General features: G+C 45.8%; 1 protein-coding gene across 1 annotated transcript; it reads right to left on the bottom strand.

Annotated features, from left to right (window-relative positions):
* Positions 1 to 433: 433 nt before the first annotated feature.
* On the bottom strand, positions 434 to 1,433 carry LOC120712400. Its single transcript, XM_039998174.1, has one exon. The coding sequence runs from the start codon at positions 1,376 to 1,378 to the stop codon at positions 782 to 784; it is 597 nt and encodes a 198-aa protein (XP_039854108.1). The 5' UTR covers positions 1,379 to 1,433; the 3' UTR covers positions 434 to 781.
* Between the last annotated feature and the right edge of the window lie 12,103 nt (positions 1,434 to 13,536).

Genomic DNA, 13,536 nt, shown 5'->3' with positions numbered 1-13,536 from the left:
ATTTGTGTGCCCCTGGCACACGGCAAACTACTGGAATTTCATAGTGATCAGATCATACCGAAGCTATGCATAGAACTTGCACCATCGACGGTGACCTTCTCACCACAACCCCCATCGCCCTCTATGTGCGTTTGCGACTTGTCTAGCACTGGCCTGATGGTCATGGCACACATCCATCCTGCACTGTTTATATGTACTAGCAGCGGAAACAGAACCATGTAATGTACTAAGGACATATAACTTTGCAGAATTTATGGGCTTGTTTGGATGGAACCCTGAGAAGTTGCCTGGGGTATTTACCTGCCTGGGAGCTGCCTGTACTCAATTGCAACATTGCCTGGCCAGGCAAAAATTGGAATCCAGGCGTCGTTTGGTTGATGGCCTAAAATTCAGCCTGGGTTGGTAGATAAGCCAGGCGTTGTTTGGCTGTGCATTTTGCCTGAGTTACACCCAATGTTAAGTAATTGCTGATACATGACGCATTTCACATGGAAGAAATAAACCAGCAACTCATGTTCAAGTCATACGTAATGAACTCATATGAGCTCTATTCATAGTTTTCAAGCTATATACTAACAAATATTACAACTGAAGATTAGATAGTAGTCCAACAATATACAAAAGCACATCAAGGCTGTCCGTCTATCATCTCTCTGACTATCCACTTCGCTAGTACCTAATTAGCATATAGTCATACTGTACATACTGATTCCAAAAGAGTGCATTAGAAACAGACCCATCAGCCATAATCAAAAGATCATGCAACTACAATCAGCCATATTCAGTTACCACCAAGGTCGCCACCAGATAAATGGTTGAACACCCAACGCTCAAGATATTCTTGACCCATATTGATAATGAAGCTGCGCTGAACTTGAAATTCTGGCTTGCAAAGGTGCATTCCTACTGCAAGCCTGTCATCTGGTGTTAATGCGATATTCTTGAGCATATCCCATAGAGGACCATTAGGGTCTGGAAGAGGTGCAACCTGCACTGGTTTTCCAAGGTTCTCTTGGATACCACGCAAAGTATTTGTTATCTCCACGTTCGTATCATCATCAGCATAGGCAGGAGACGGTTTTGTGTTGAACTTACTGGCCCTACCAACCCGTGCAGCAGCAGGTACTGTATGCTTGCCAAACCTTTTAAAATTTCTCTTGTTAGGCTTGATGGACTTGACAGTAAATGATGAAACTTGAGTGCTAGCTGATGCACCAAGGGCAGCCACCTCTTGACAGTCATCACTATCAGACTGCAGTTTGTCTGAGTCTTGCCCATGTGGATCATCTGTGTCATCATAATTAGCCATGTCATTTAGCATGTCAAGTCTCTCAGAATCATCTTGGTCTGGATCACCTGCAGTGGAAGCATCTTGCATAAAAGAACCATCAGTTGTGCAGCCACTAAATAATTCTTACAACTTGTCAAAGAACTGAATTGGTTTAGAGAGAATCTCACGGTCATTTGCCTGCATAAAAACAACGAGAATTATTTAAGATAATGTATGTACGATGCATGGCTATTTAGGCAAGAGATACTTACCGAGAGTTCAGTCAAAGTAGAATTAGAGAGAGTCAACATCTTTGTGTCATAATCAAAACCACCGCCACTCTCATTCATATGCTTAGCCACAAGTTCCCAAGTATCCTTATGCCGCCTCCAGTGACGATGAACTTGATCCACGGTATAGGTAGTGCCATATTTAGCATTCACTGCAGATGTACAGGCTGTGTGATGCATCTTCTTGAAAACAGATTTTGGAGGCATGGATAGCTTCTTCTCAATGAACCAATCAAGGAGGTATTCAGATATAGCTGGAGGCCAATTTGTAGCTTTTGCCCTTGGATTTGAACCTCAAGCTTTCTCAGCTCCCTTGCCCTTAGCATTCATGTTGCTTTGTCCTGTATCCATTGAGTGAACTACAGAAAAGTATTACAGTGAAGAAAACAAAAGGCAACAAAACAGCAAAATATTTTGATGAAGAAAACAAACAATAGTACATATATGTTACTTAATAATAATAAGTCTTATAAGCTAAATAATACACCATACAAATACATATAGGCTGCAACTATAGTACATAGCATAGTGAATTACATCAATATTCAGCCCACATCAAATTAGCTAATTCATCTCGCTTAGCCACCCATTCTCTGTTTTCTGCATCTTGATCTCTTGCTACTCTAGCTGACCTGGGCAAAGTATTATACCAGATTTCTTCATCATATATGATGGCATCAGGACCGTTATCAAGGATCCAATTGTGTAACACACAGCATGCTATTACAATCTTCACTTGTATGCGAAAGGGAAAATATGGCTTGTTTGCAAGAACTTTAAAGCGGCTCTTTAAGCTCCCAAAGCCTCGCTCGACCGTTGTACGAAGAGAGGAATGTCGAAGATTAAACAACTATTGTGGTGTTTCTGGATATTTCCCACCCCCATACTCCTTCAAGTGATAGCGAACACCTCTATAAGGTGGTAATATACCCGGTCTCGCTGCATACCCCGCATCAGCTAAGTAATATTTTCCTACATAAAAAATAGATAGTTGCTTTATTGGTTCATTAAAATTTAGTCTATGCCTTAAATCATTTGGAGAAATATGCTAACCTTCAGGCAATGGAATTCCATTTGATCTTTTAAGGGCAGCCTTTAGAACTACGGAGTCATGTGCTGAGCCCTCCCATCCAGCAAGCACATATGTAAACCGCAAATCAAAGTCCACGGCTGCTAGCACATTTTGAGTTGCGTAATTTTTACGACCTTTAAACCTGTTAACTATATTTTCAGGGACAAATGCAGGGATATGAGTGCCATCAAGTGCCCCAATACAGTCCTATATTGCACAAAATTTTTATTACTGTGATAAACTAGCTATCGAAAATAAAATATTAAGAAAATATATTTTGTAGTATACCTTAAAATAAGGGTAGAATCGCCCAGGGCTACTGGTTATCTTTGAATGGGTCTCTACAGACCTAAGTTTTATCATATCTTTGGCAAGGGAACATAAAGCCATCAAGACCTCACTGAAATACCGGCTTACGGTCTCACCGGATCTCTTGAAATAGAAGGCAACCACACAATTTCTCAAATTGTGGCCAACTATATGCAGAAACATAGCCAATTGTTCTTCAACCGAGACGTGTATAGTATCCCTTAGTAGACCAGAATCACGCAAATGGGAGGCAAGCTTCCAGAACACATCTTTCCTCATCTGAAGTTGATGAATGCAGTTTCTATCTGTTCCATTATATAGTTCATCTAGCCTTGCTTGCCTCACCAAATCTCTAGTCACCAAGGGCCCATATTTTATTGGCAATCTTCTAGAGCGAAGACGTCGACGTCGCCGCCATTTGACAACGGCAAGGACAACAGATAGGGCACTTAACATGCGACCTCTTTGCTGGACAACATATTCAGAAATGTGGTCTTTATCCATCTAAGCATCACATGAGAAAAGTAAGAAACAAGCAAGTTTGTAGTTCAGATTAGATGTACTTGCTATCGTCATTTTGTAAAGCAACCTATACAAAGTTACTACTTTAATAGAAATACATTTTGCCACTCACTTTCTAATCTTCCACCTTTCTAAAATACAAAGTTACTGCAGCCATCATTTGGACATAAACAAGAACGATAGACCAAGCAGATGAAGAAAATAGGAGTTGATTTTTCTCACCTTTCTAAACCAGATCTCAGATCAATACTTCTTGAAGTCAATGAAGAGGGAAAATAATAGAGCAAATCACCGGATCTACAACCTACAAGATCACCCTGCAGGGTCCTTCATCTCCATGGAGTCCAATCTTTGGTTTCCCCACAGGGATTTTGAAGAAACACACACACACAGAGAGAGAGAGGGAGGGGATTCTGAAGAAACACCACGAGAGAGGGAGGGGAGAGGAAAGGGGAAAAGTCAGGAGAGAGGATAAGCCATCGGTGTTTACGAGAGTCATTAATACCAGGCAAGTCAGCTGGCCTCCCAGGCGTTCGATTTCCCACGCCTGGCACCCGGCAACCGCGCCAGGCAACCGCGCCAGGCAAGTACATCCCAGGGTTCCAACCAAACAACATCCAGGCAACCTACAGGCAAGGTCCAGTCCAGGCAACTTTAGCCAGGGCTGCATCCAAACAGACCCTATATCACCAATCATATATGTAAGAGAACCTTTTGATACCTCAATCTGAACTGGAGTATCTATATCCTTCTTCATCAAGTGTGCTGAGTGAGATGAGATTTCTCTTCATATCCGGTATGTGTCTCACATCATTTAGCATCCGTGTCATGCCATCATGCGTCTTGATCTGAACGGAACCAATGCATGATTCCACGCGGGTTGTCATCTCCCATCCGCACGACATTCCCACTCTATACAGACTTGTAAGAACTGAACCTGTCTGTATTAGTTCAGATATGAAACGAACATGCAGAATCAAGTATATATCTATTCATCATGACCAGCATCACAACCAACAAGAACAATAAGACAATCTCCCTCATCAGAGTTTTCAGTACCAGAAACGACAGAGGCCTTACCATCAGTTTTATTTTTACCGTTCATTTTCTCTTTATTCTGTAACTTCCAACATTCTTCAATGAAGTGAGATTTCTTCTTATAGTACTTGCAGAACTTCTTGGGTCTGGACTTAGAGTGGCCTCTACCACTCTGGCTCCTGTCACGATCATTGTTGTCATTGTAAGTTTTCTGTTCAGGTCTGCCTCTAACATGCAATGCTTCGCCCTTGGATGACGACGCATCAGACTGAACCATGCCTTTCATCTTCTCCCTGGACTGGAGTGCCTCATAAACTTCCACAAGGGTTAGTACATCACGGCTTAAAAGTGGACTGGAGTGCCTCATAAACTTCCACAAGGGTTAGTTCATCACGGCTTAAAAGTATAGTGTCATGAAAATTTTTGTATGAATTAGGCAGTGAACAGAACAGAAGATGACCTAAGTCCTCCTCATCATACTAAACCTCCATCGACCCTAGGTCGGCAACGATCTCCTTGAAGACCGACATGTGGTTCAAGACTGAACCACCCTCCTGCATCTTGTGCGAGAATAGCTTCATCTTCAAATGCATCTTACTGGTTAGATCCTTAGACATGCAGATCGATTCCAGTTTGAGCCAAAGTTCTGCAGCATATTTTTCCTGCAACACTTCTTGCAAAATATCATTAGATAGATGAAGCTGGAATCAGGGACAGGGCCTTACAATCTCTCCGCTTTTCCTTAGCGGTCCACTCATCTTTCTTCTTCTTCCCGAAGCCTTCCGGCACCTCATCAAGATCCTGAGATTGCACCAAAACAACACGCATCTTGACTTGCCATAGCGAGAACCTCATCTTGTATTCCAACGGCACTAGATCATACTTCGTCGATGCCATCGCAGAACCCTAATCTAAAACCAGCTCTGGTACCACTTGTTACACGAAAGACAACAAATAAACAACGCAACACAGTAGATCAATCACAGAGGACACGAGGATACCCTCCCAAGGCGGAAGGGAAAAATTACGGGCGCCAGCCAGCAAATCTTCACTATATCAAGTGTGCGGTTACGAAACGTCGAACGACGGCTTACATGAGGTATATATGGAGTGACCCTAATGTGTACCGCGGGCTCAAGCCTCCGGCGACGGGCCTCCGCTACGCTACGTCCGAAGTCGGCCTTTATATGTGTATGACTGAATTTGGATCACAATTTCAACAAGTAGGGGACCAACGCTCGGGAGTGTGCTCTCCTAACGGTCTCGGCGGCCTCACGGATCGGATACTCGAACACGAGGAACACCGTGATCGGCATTGTGGCACAAGGCCTGTCGAAAGACGAGAGCTTTATGGCGCCGCCACTCATTGCGGCCGTCAGCTCCGACAGCCTCACCACCATTGGCGGTGACCTTCTCACCACAACCCCCATCGTCCTCTATATATGTGCGTTTGCGACTTGTCTAGCGTTGGTGGCCTGATGGTCATGGCATGCATTCATCCTGCACTGTTTATATGTACTAGCAAGGTGGCCAGGCACACACGTGCTTTACGTTAATATGAATATGATACTAATTAAAACTCCAATATAATGAGTCGTGGTGACCTTTTTTAAGTGAATCAGTCAAAAACAATCTTTCGTAACATACTGTGAAGCTAATGATTATTTCAAGATTCTCTGGGTAAAATCTAAATAGCTTCTACTTTGAAGGAAAAATAGAGCTAATTATCCTCTCACAAACAATGTGTCACAGCAAAGCACAAGAGCATAATGCCTTTTTGATATGGTCATGGGCTTATCACATAAGAAAATGAAAAATGAAGGTATTTAGAAATATTATTATTGTAATGATTATGTGGGCCAAGAGGTTAAGCGAAGCGTTAATAAGACCAAACCTTTGTGCTAGGAAGCGCTATTGATTCTTGTGATAATCACCAATCAAACTCTGTTGAGCAGACCAATTATTTGACTTTGCTGCATCAGCTAACACTGATAGTATAGACTAAAAAAATCTTTCAAATTTATCCTAATATTATGAAATCATGCCATCGTTTTTTTTTATAGGAAGGAGTGTGGATTGCTAGCAGGAAACATGCATGCCTGGCCGGCGCATGATGCCAGGAGGTCATCAGCACGAATATTTATGACCCAGCCTACTTATCTGGCAGAAAAAGAGGTAGTTTTGCGAGCTCCTCCAAGCGCGTGGACGCCGCGCGTCTGCGTTGGCCGCTAGTTCTGGGGCGTTCACCTCATCAGCTGGCCGACGCCGCGGCGCGTCTTCACGCGTTCGTGCTGCTGCTCCGGCGTTGGGTGCCCTCGCTGCCGCCCTGCGCCCGTGTCGATGCCGCGCTCCGCGCCACGGGGCTCGATGGCGAGGTGGAGCTCTCCCAGGCCCAGCTTGGGGTTCTCGCCGCCGATCTGTTCAGGGAGGCCGTCTTGGCCGGCGCGGCAGCGGCGGCGCGCCTGTCGTCGCGGGTCGCGGCCAGGATCTTCGGGTGGGCGGGGGAGGGCGGGTACGTGAGGCTGGGTGAGAAACCTCTATATCGCTCGTGAGCGTAGTTGCCACGGCCGAGATCGTCAGGTGGGCGGGGGCGGCGGGTATGTGAATCCGGGTGAGTTTGTCGTGTGCCGCGCCGGGAAAGCACACGGCAAAGACTCTTGCCACGTCATCTGTACAGCCTTCGACTTTTTTTTGTCGTGGGTCAGCCGTGACACATGGCAAAGCCTTTGCCGTGTGTCCGATAAGTTGCACACGGTAAATGTCGTCTTTGCCGACGCCTGTTTGTCGTGTACAACACACGGTAAAGACTTTGACGTGTGTATTTGAGCATTTGCCGTGTGAACTCACTGTTTCCTGTAATGGATGTTGTCACCTTAGTAACCAGAATATACACCTGTGCTGTCAACTTGACATTAAAATCTGTTTGCATAGCATCCTGCAGTTCCATTGAATTCAAGCTATTTTTGTTCTCATGTAGTCATGCTCTTGACTAAAGGTAATACGAGTTTCTCATGCTCATGCTCTTAACTGAAACTAATATTTGCTCATGCTCGTGCTCTAGACTGAATTAATATTTCCTACTGCTTTAGCAACAGGTCCAAGCTGGAGCTAACAAGTTATAGAACATATATAGCTCTACAAGTTGAGTGATAAAAGCAGAGTTAATATGTAGGACTGGTTATTACAAGACCAAGGAAGATTAAAGTTATTTTGTTATGAGAGAACTACTATGCAAATATATATGTGTGTCAATTTTTTTTAGATAAAGGAATGCCCTGGTCTTGAACACTCTCAAGAGAATGTCTACAGCCAAAAGAGGGATCCAACCCTCGAGTTACGAGAGTTCTTAGACTCTAAACCTCAAACGAGGAATTTCACTAAAACAAGATAAACTAAAGAATAAAGAAAAAACTAGAAGGCTAAGCTTCAGTCTTCTTCATTCATGTTTCAACCTTGCAACGTCGTCACACAACACCAATCCATCACATCTCTACCTGCTTAGAAACTTGATGTCCGGATCATCGGTGCTTCTCATGTCTCTTCACGTAAACATCTGCCTACAAGTAGAGTAGCGTGTGACGGTCAGTGTAAGGCTGGACTTGTTGATGTCCTGCTCCACGCCAGCTTGCCGAGAGAGGTCTCTAAAGACGACGCCTTCAAGGAGGGGACGACGCCAGTGGCGCCGCCGTCACTCGTCCAGAATCTAGACAGGATTTGCACCCAGAGAACCCAGTGCATTAAGAATTGGGCTCCAAGATGACACCCCCAATGGGGAGAACGACGCCCTTGAACACCGCCGCCATCGACACCAACAAGATCGCCGACAAAGACTTTTGTCCAGATCATCCAGTCTCTAGCCTGCACGAACTCAGCCGGCACTTCCAGGGCAACATCCATGGAAGCATTTCCAAAGAGTGCCACCGCCATGCCTCTTCACACCACGTGAAGGCTCCTTGCGCACACGGCAGACTTGCCAACATTTCGTCATCACGCTGAACGCCAGCAGCGCATTGTGGTCTCCTCCCCATACCGGTGCTGCGCCGCCGGTCCGCCGCAACAAGCCGCACCCATCCCGGATGGACCGAGGCCAGATCCGTCGCCGTCGTCGTGGACGCGATTGCCGGCGGCGCAGATCAGGCCTCGGGAGCGCCGGATCCGCCGCCCCAGGCACCAGATCTGGCCCCTCAAGCACGCCGCCAGCCGTCCGGTGGTGTCGCCACCGGGACCACCTCCCACTGCAGCTGCATCGGTACTTGACGCCGCCGATCTCCTACGTCTGACCGCATCCCTCGCCGTGCCCAGTCGCAGCACAGAGCTCGTCCGTCGAGGACCGGACCCCACGCGAGCTGGGCGCTCGTAGCCCTCCATAGTAGGAGCCCCGCCGCCGCCCTCCTCGTAGTCCGCGTGGGCTTCCGGCGCCCCCCCCCCCCCCCCCCCCCCCCCCCCCCTCCGGCAGCGGCGAGGTAGAGGAGGAAGCAGAAAGGGCCTGGTGGCGGCGCTTGGTTTTCCCACCGCCCGAGTCGCCCTCACGGAGAGTGACGCGGGGCAGAGCGGATATCAATGTTTCAAAACTCAAATGACTCCTTTGTAAGCGCTTTTGAGTGTATTTGCGCTTTGCCTATATATACAAAACTAACAGGTTGACACATACGTTCTGTAGTCAGATTTGAGTATACAGAGTTTTTTTTTCATTTTTTATTATCACGGTTACTACAGCTTGCATTTGGTATATTTTTCTGAATTTTTCTGGACTGTTTTAACTTATTTTAGAATAATAGATAAAGTCCCTGCCAACCACCGTACCCATAATATTCACGTTCTTCCAAATGTCTACACTAACAGAGAGGGATTTCCCATCCACGTGCAAGGAAGATCGGGTGGGTGGCAGGGATGCACCCAATCGACGCATGGGTGAGGTCCACGGTGGGTTTAAACGACTTGCTGCGAAAGGAAGAAGCCACTTGCTTGTTGGCACATGGACAACAAATGAATTAATGAAATAGGTCAAACACCTGCGGCTTTGAGCAATGCCACTGCATCGCACTGTCTTGTGCTAAGGCCAGTTTCAGTGGGAGTTTTATGGATACAGTTACCTAAACTATAAACTAGGTAACATGTGTTTTATAGTTATGAAACTCTCCTCACATTCCATGGAACTCCAACCTTCTCTCCTTGCCATGTGCAACTTTGGAGTGCTTGATCTGAACATCATCCACCAGGACGCTGCATGTGCAACCGAATATGTAAACAATGTCGTACGGAGTAACTCTTACATGGGGATGTCTTTGGGTCCATCGCCATCTGCATTGTCATTTCACTGCCATACTCGCCAACCTTCTGCCGAAACACATCAAACTCCTGCAATGCCTGCACGGCGCTCTGGATATCCGTCATGCGCTGAAATGTATCCTTGAAGCGGAGGAACTTGTATATTGGTCGAACCATGTCGATGATATATTTCAATGCATCCCACCACTCCATACTTGCAAAACTTGCATGAGTAAATCTACCATCTTCGGTATTCGCCCATTTGCTGTGTTGGAACTCAGTAGATGCCATCCACTGCATGAAACGATCACGTTTTCGATAGATGCTCTCTAGGAACATGTAGTTGGTTTCAAATCGAGTGGCATTCCACTTGACCAACTCACCACCGATTGCGTCTCTCATCATTGTATTCAACTAACCATGATTGTGTAACTAATTTGAAATTCGCTTGCACTGCTTGATCATAACACCATGTTCAGGCCTTCGAGCTATATCCTTCAACATCAAATTGACGGTGTGTGCTAGACAAGGTGTCCAAGCTATGTGTTCATACACCTCAATTAGTAGTTACTTGCATGCTTTCTTGTAGTTCGAGCCGTTGTCGGTGACTACGTGCACGACATTCTCCGGTCCAATCTCTTCCACCACCTTTCGAATCTCCTGCAAACAAAGACATATTGTTTAGTAACATATCAAAACATAGTCAATGTGAATGGAACATGTTTAGGGACTACCTTGAACAAATATGCAGCATCTTGAGTTCTTCCACTCGCATCAATAGATTTATGGAACCACATGACCCCATTGCAATATATCAAAAAGTTGATGACACTCATTCTCGTCGGGCCAGTCCATGAATCACACATCAACGTGACGCCAAATAAATGCCAGTCTTTCTGAAACTTTACGTACCTCGTCTTCATGTCTTGCTCGTTCTGATCAAGGTACTTGCCATCAATATTCCGTCCAGTGGGTGATGCGATACCTTCACCTGCAACCATATGAAAATCATGAGATACAAGAATGTAAGCTCATAGGTATCATTCCAATGAAAGGAGACTTACCCCACTTCTGTGTCTCCCTGACCGCGCTGACAAAGTATGGACTGTCAGCCTGTCTTCCAGGTACTCCTGCAATATGGAAAAACTTTGACCAAGCTTTACCAATAGCTTCATTTGCATTCTTACCCTTCTGCGTCCAAGAGCCTGTATCAATCCTTGGTTGCGTCATTCCTCTTCTCCCACCAGCTGCCAAGTTATAGTCCTCCACCATAGGACTCTCCCTCTGCGAAGTGGTCCTTCGAAACATCCTCTGCATAACATTCCCCCTCGTCGAACCACTACCCCCTCCACGCTCATATGAACCTCCTCTCTGTTCCACCCCCCGTCGGAACTCTGCTTCCGCTCTCGATAGATCCATGGCACGCTGCACCTGAGCCTCCTCATCTTCTTCATCACTGGGATAGTTTCCCTCCGCTGCAGCCTTCTCCCGTCTCAACCTCTCTCGGGCCTGGTCAGCAATTGCCTTCTTTGCCCTATCCAACTCACACTGAAAGAAGTCCCGCACATCAGGTGGCACATTCCTGCAATGGACCACCTCTGCCCCGCGCCCAGCCAAATGTTGTTTCAATCTAGTCGCACCACCTCCTCCTTTCTGCGTACGACAATAGTTGCATCGCCATCCGGAATAAAGATTTTCACCGTGTTCCCATACAACATCTCTCACTGTCATTGTCTATCTGCATACATGGACAACAAAAACATATCATCTAATATTCTAACTCCTAATTCATAGTGTCACAAATCATCTAATACACCTAAATCAAATCTACCTAAAACCTACTACATAGTGCAAAAAATCATCTAATACAAATAAATCTTACCTACATTCTAAATACACCTAAGTCATACACCTAAATCCTAAAATAAATCATCTAATACTCTAAATCATGGGGGGATCTTACCTGGCCGCGGCTTACCGCCGCTCATGGCCGGTTTACCGCCTCTCCGGGCCGGTAAACCGAGCTTCCCAGGCGGTTAACCGGTCGGGGCCGGTAGATCCGCTACCGGCCCGGCTTACCGGCGCGCCTGACCGGCTAGCCGCGCGCCGCGGCCGGCTTGCCGGGGTCGAGCGCAGGACGGGGCGTCCTGGCGGCGGACCTAGCGCGAGTGAGGTGGGAGCGGACTGGGGGGTCGGGGCTGAGGGTTACCCCCAGTGGGGTTAACTGGACGCTCGCGCGACATGGGCCTTAATGGGCCGTTTGTTTTTTTTCTTTTTCTTTTTTGATTTAACTTCAAATTTCCGCAAACTATACTAAATGAACGAATTTTTGAGAAAATTTGACACCATTAGATTCGTCGCACCTTGAAGTATTTTTAGGAATTTTTTGGGAATTTTTCATTTTTTGAATTCAAATTTGAATTTTGAATTTGGGCCGGTTTGGTACCGGCCCAAACCAGAACCGGGCCGGACGGGTTTGACAGGTAACCGGTCAAACCGGACAGGTTCCCACCTGTTTGGTGAACCCGGGGGGCAGAGCGGATATCAATGTTTCAAAATTCAAATGACTCCTTTGTAAGCGCTTTTGAGTATATTTGCGCTTTGCCTATATATACAAAACTAACAGGTTGACACATACGTTCTGTAGTCAGATTTGAGTATACAGAGTTTTTTTTCATTTTTTATTATCACGGTTACTACAGCTTGCATTTGGTATATTTTTCTGAATTTTTCTGGACTGTTTTAACTTATTTTAGAATAATAGATAAAGTCCCTGCCAACCACCGTACCCATAATATTCACGTTCTTCCAAATGTCTACACTAACAGAGAGGGATTTCCCATCCACGTGCAAGGAAGATCGGGTGGGTGGCAGGGATGCACCCAATCGACGCATGGGTGAGGTCCACGGTGGGTTTAAACGACTTGCTGCGAAAGGAAGAAGCCACTTGCTTGTTGGCACATGGACAACAAATGAATTAATGAAATAGGTCAAACACCTGCGGCTTTGAGCAATGCCACTGCATCGCACTGCCTTGTGCTAAGGCCAGTTTCAGTGGGAGTTTTATGGATACAGTTATCTAAACTATAAACTAGGTAACATGTGTTTTATAGCTATGAAACTCTCCTCACATTCCATGGAACTCCAACCTTCTCTCCTTGCCATGTCAGCAAAAATGAGGTATTTAATGTTATGAAACTCTTCATAAAATTTCCATTAAGACCGGCCTAACAAGCAATTTGGGGATGGAGGTTGGCTGGCAGTCTGGCACATGCATAGACGTATGAAACTCGTGAGTTTAAAAAATGCGGCGCAAGAGATCAGCTTGATCCGTCTGCACCAGTATGGAATGGCAAGTTCGTTGTTGACCGGCCCATAAAGTATGGAACTCGTGGGCTTAGATAAACGGACAAGAGGTCAGCTTGATCCCTCCGCACCAGTACAGAGACATTAAATGTAGCAAATGACTCTCACAAAAACATCACATCTCCATCACATCGAAACATTAAATGTAGCAAATGACCTATGCATGGAGTACTAAATGTAGTTAAATAAAAAAACTAATTGCATAGTTTTGATGTACGTTGCGAGACGAATCTTTTTTCCTGTCGCTACAGTGCTTTCCAGGGGAACTAAACACAGCCATATATAAGCAGATCGAGCAGGATGGATGCATGCCAGATGCACCACCTCCAACGCAGGTATTAACCAGAGCGAGAGCATCAACCCACCAACGCTAGACAAGCCGCAAACGCACGTAGAGGACA

The sequence above is a fragment of the Panicum virgatum genome, chromosome 6K (assembly GCF_016808335.1).
Source record: "Panicum virgatum strain AP13 chromosome 6K, P.virgatum_v5, whole genome shotgun sequence".
Lineage (NCBI taxonomy): Eukaryota > Viridiplantae > Streptophyta > Magnoliopsida > Poales > Poaceae > Panicum > Panicum virgatum.
This window is presented reverse-complemented; position numbering and strand designations above follow the sequence as displayed.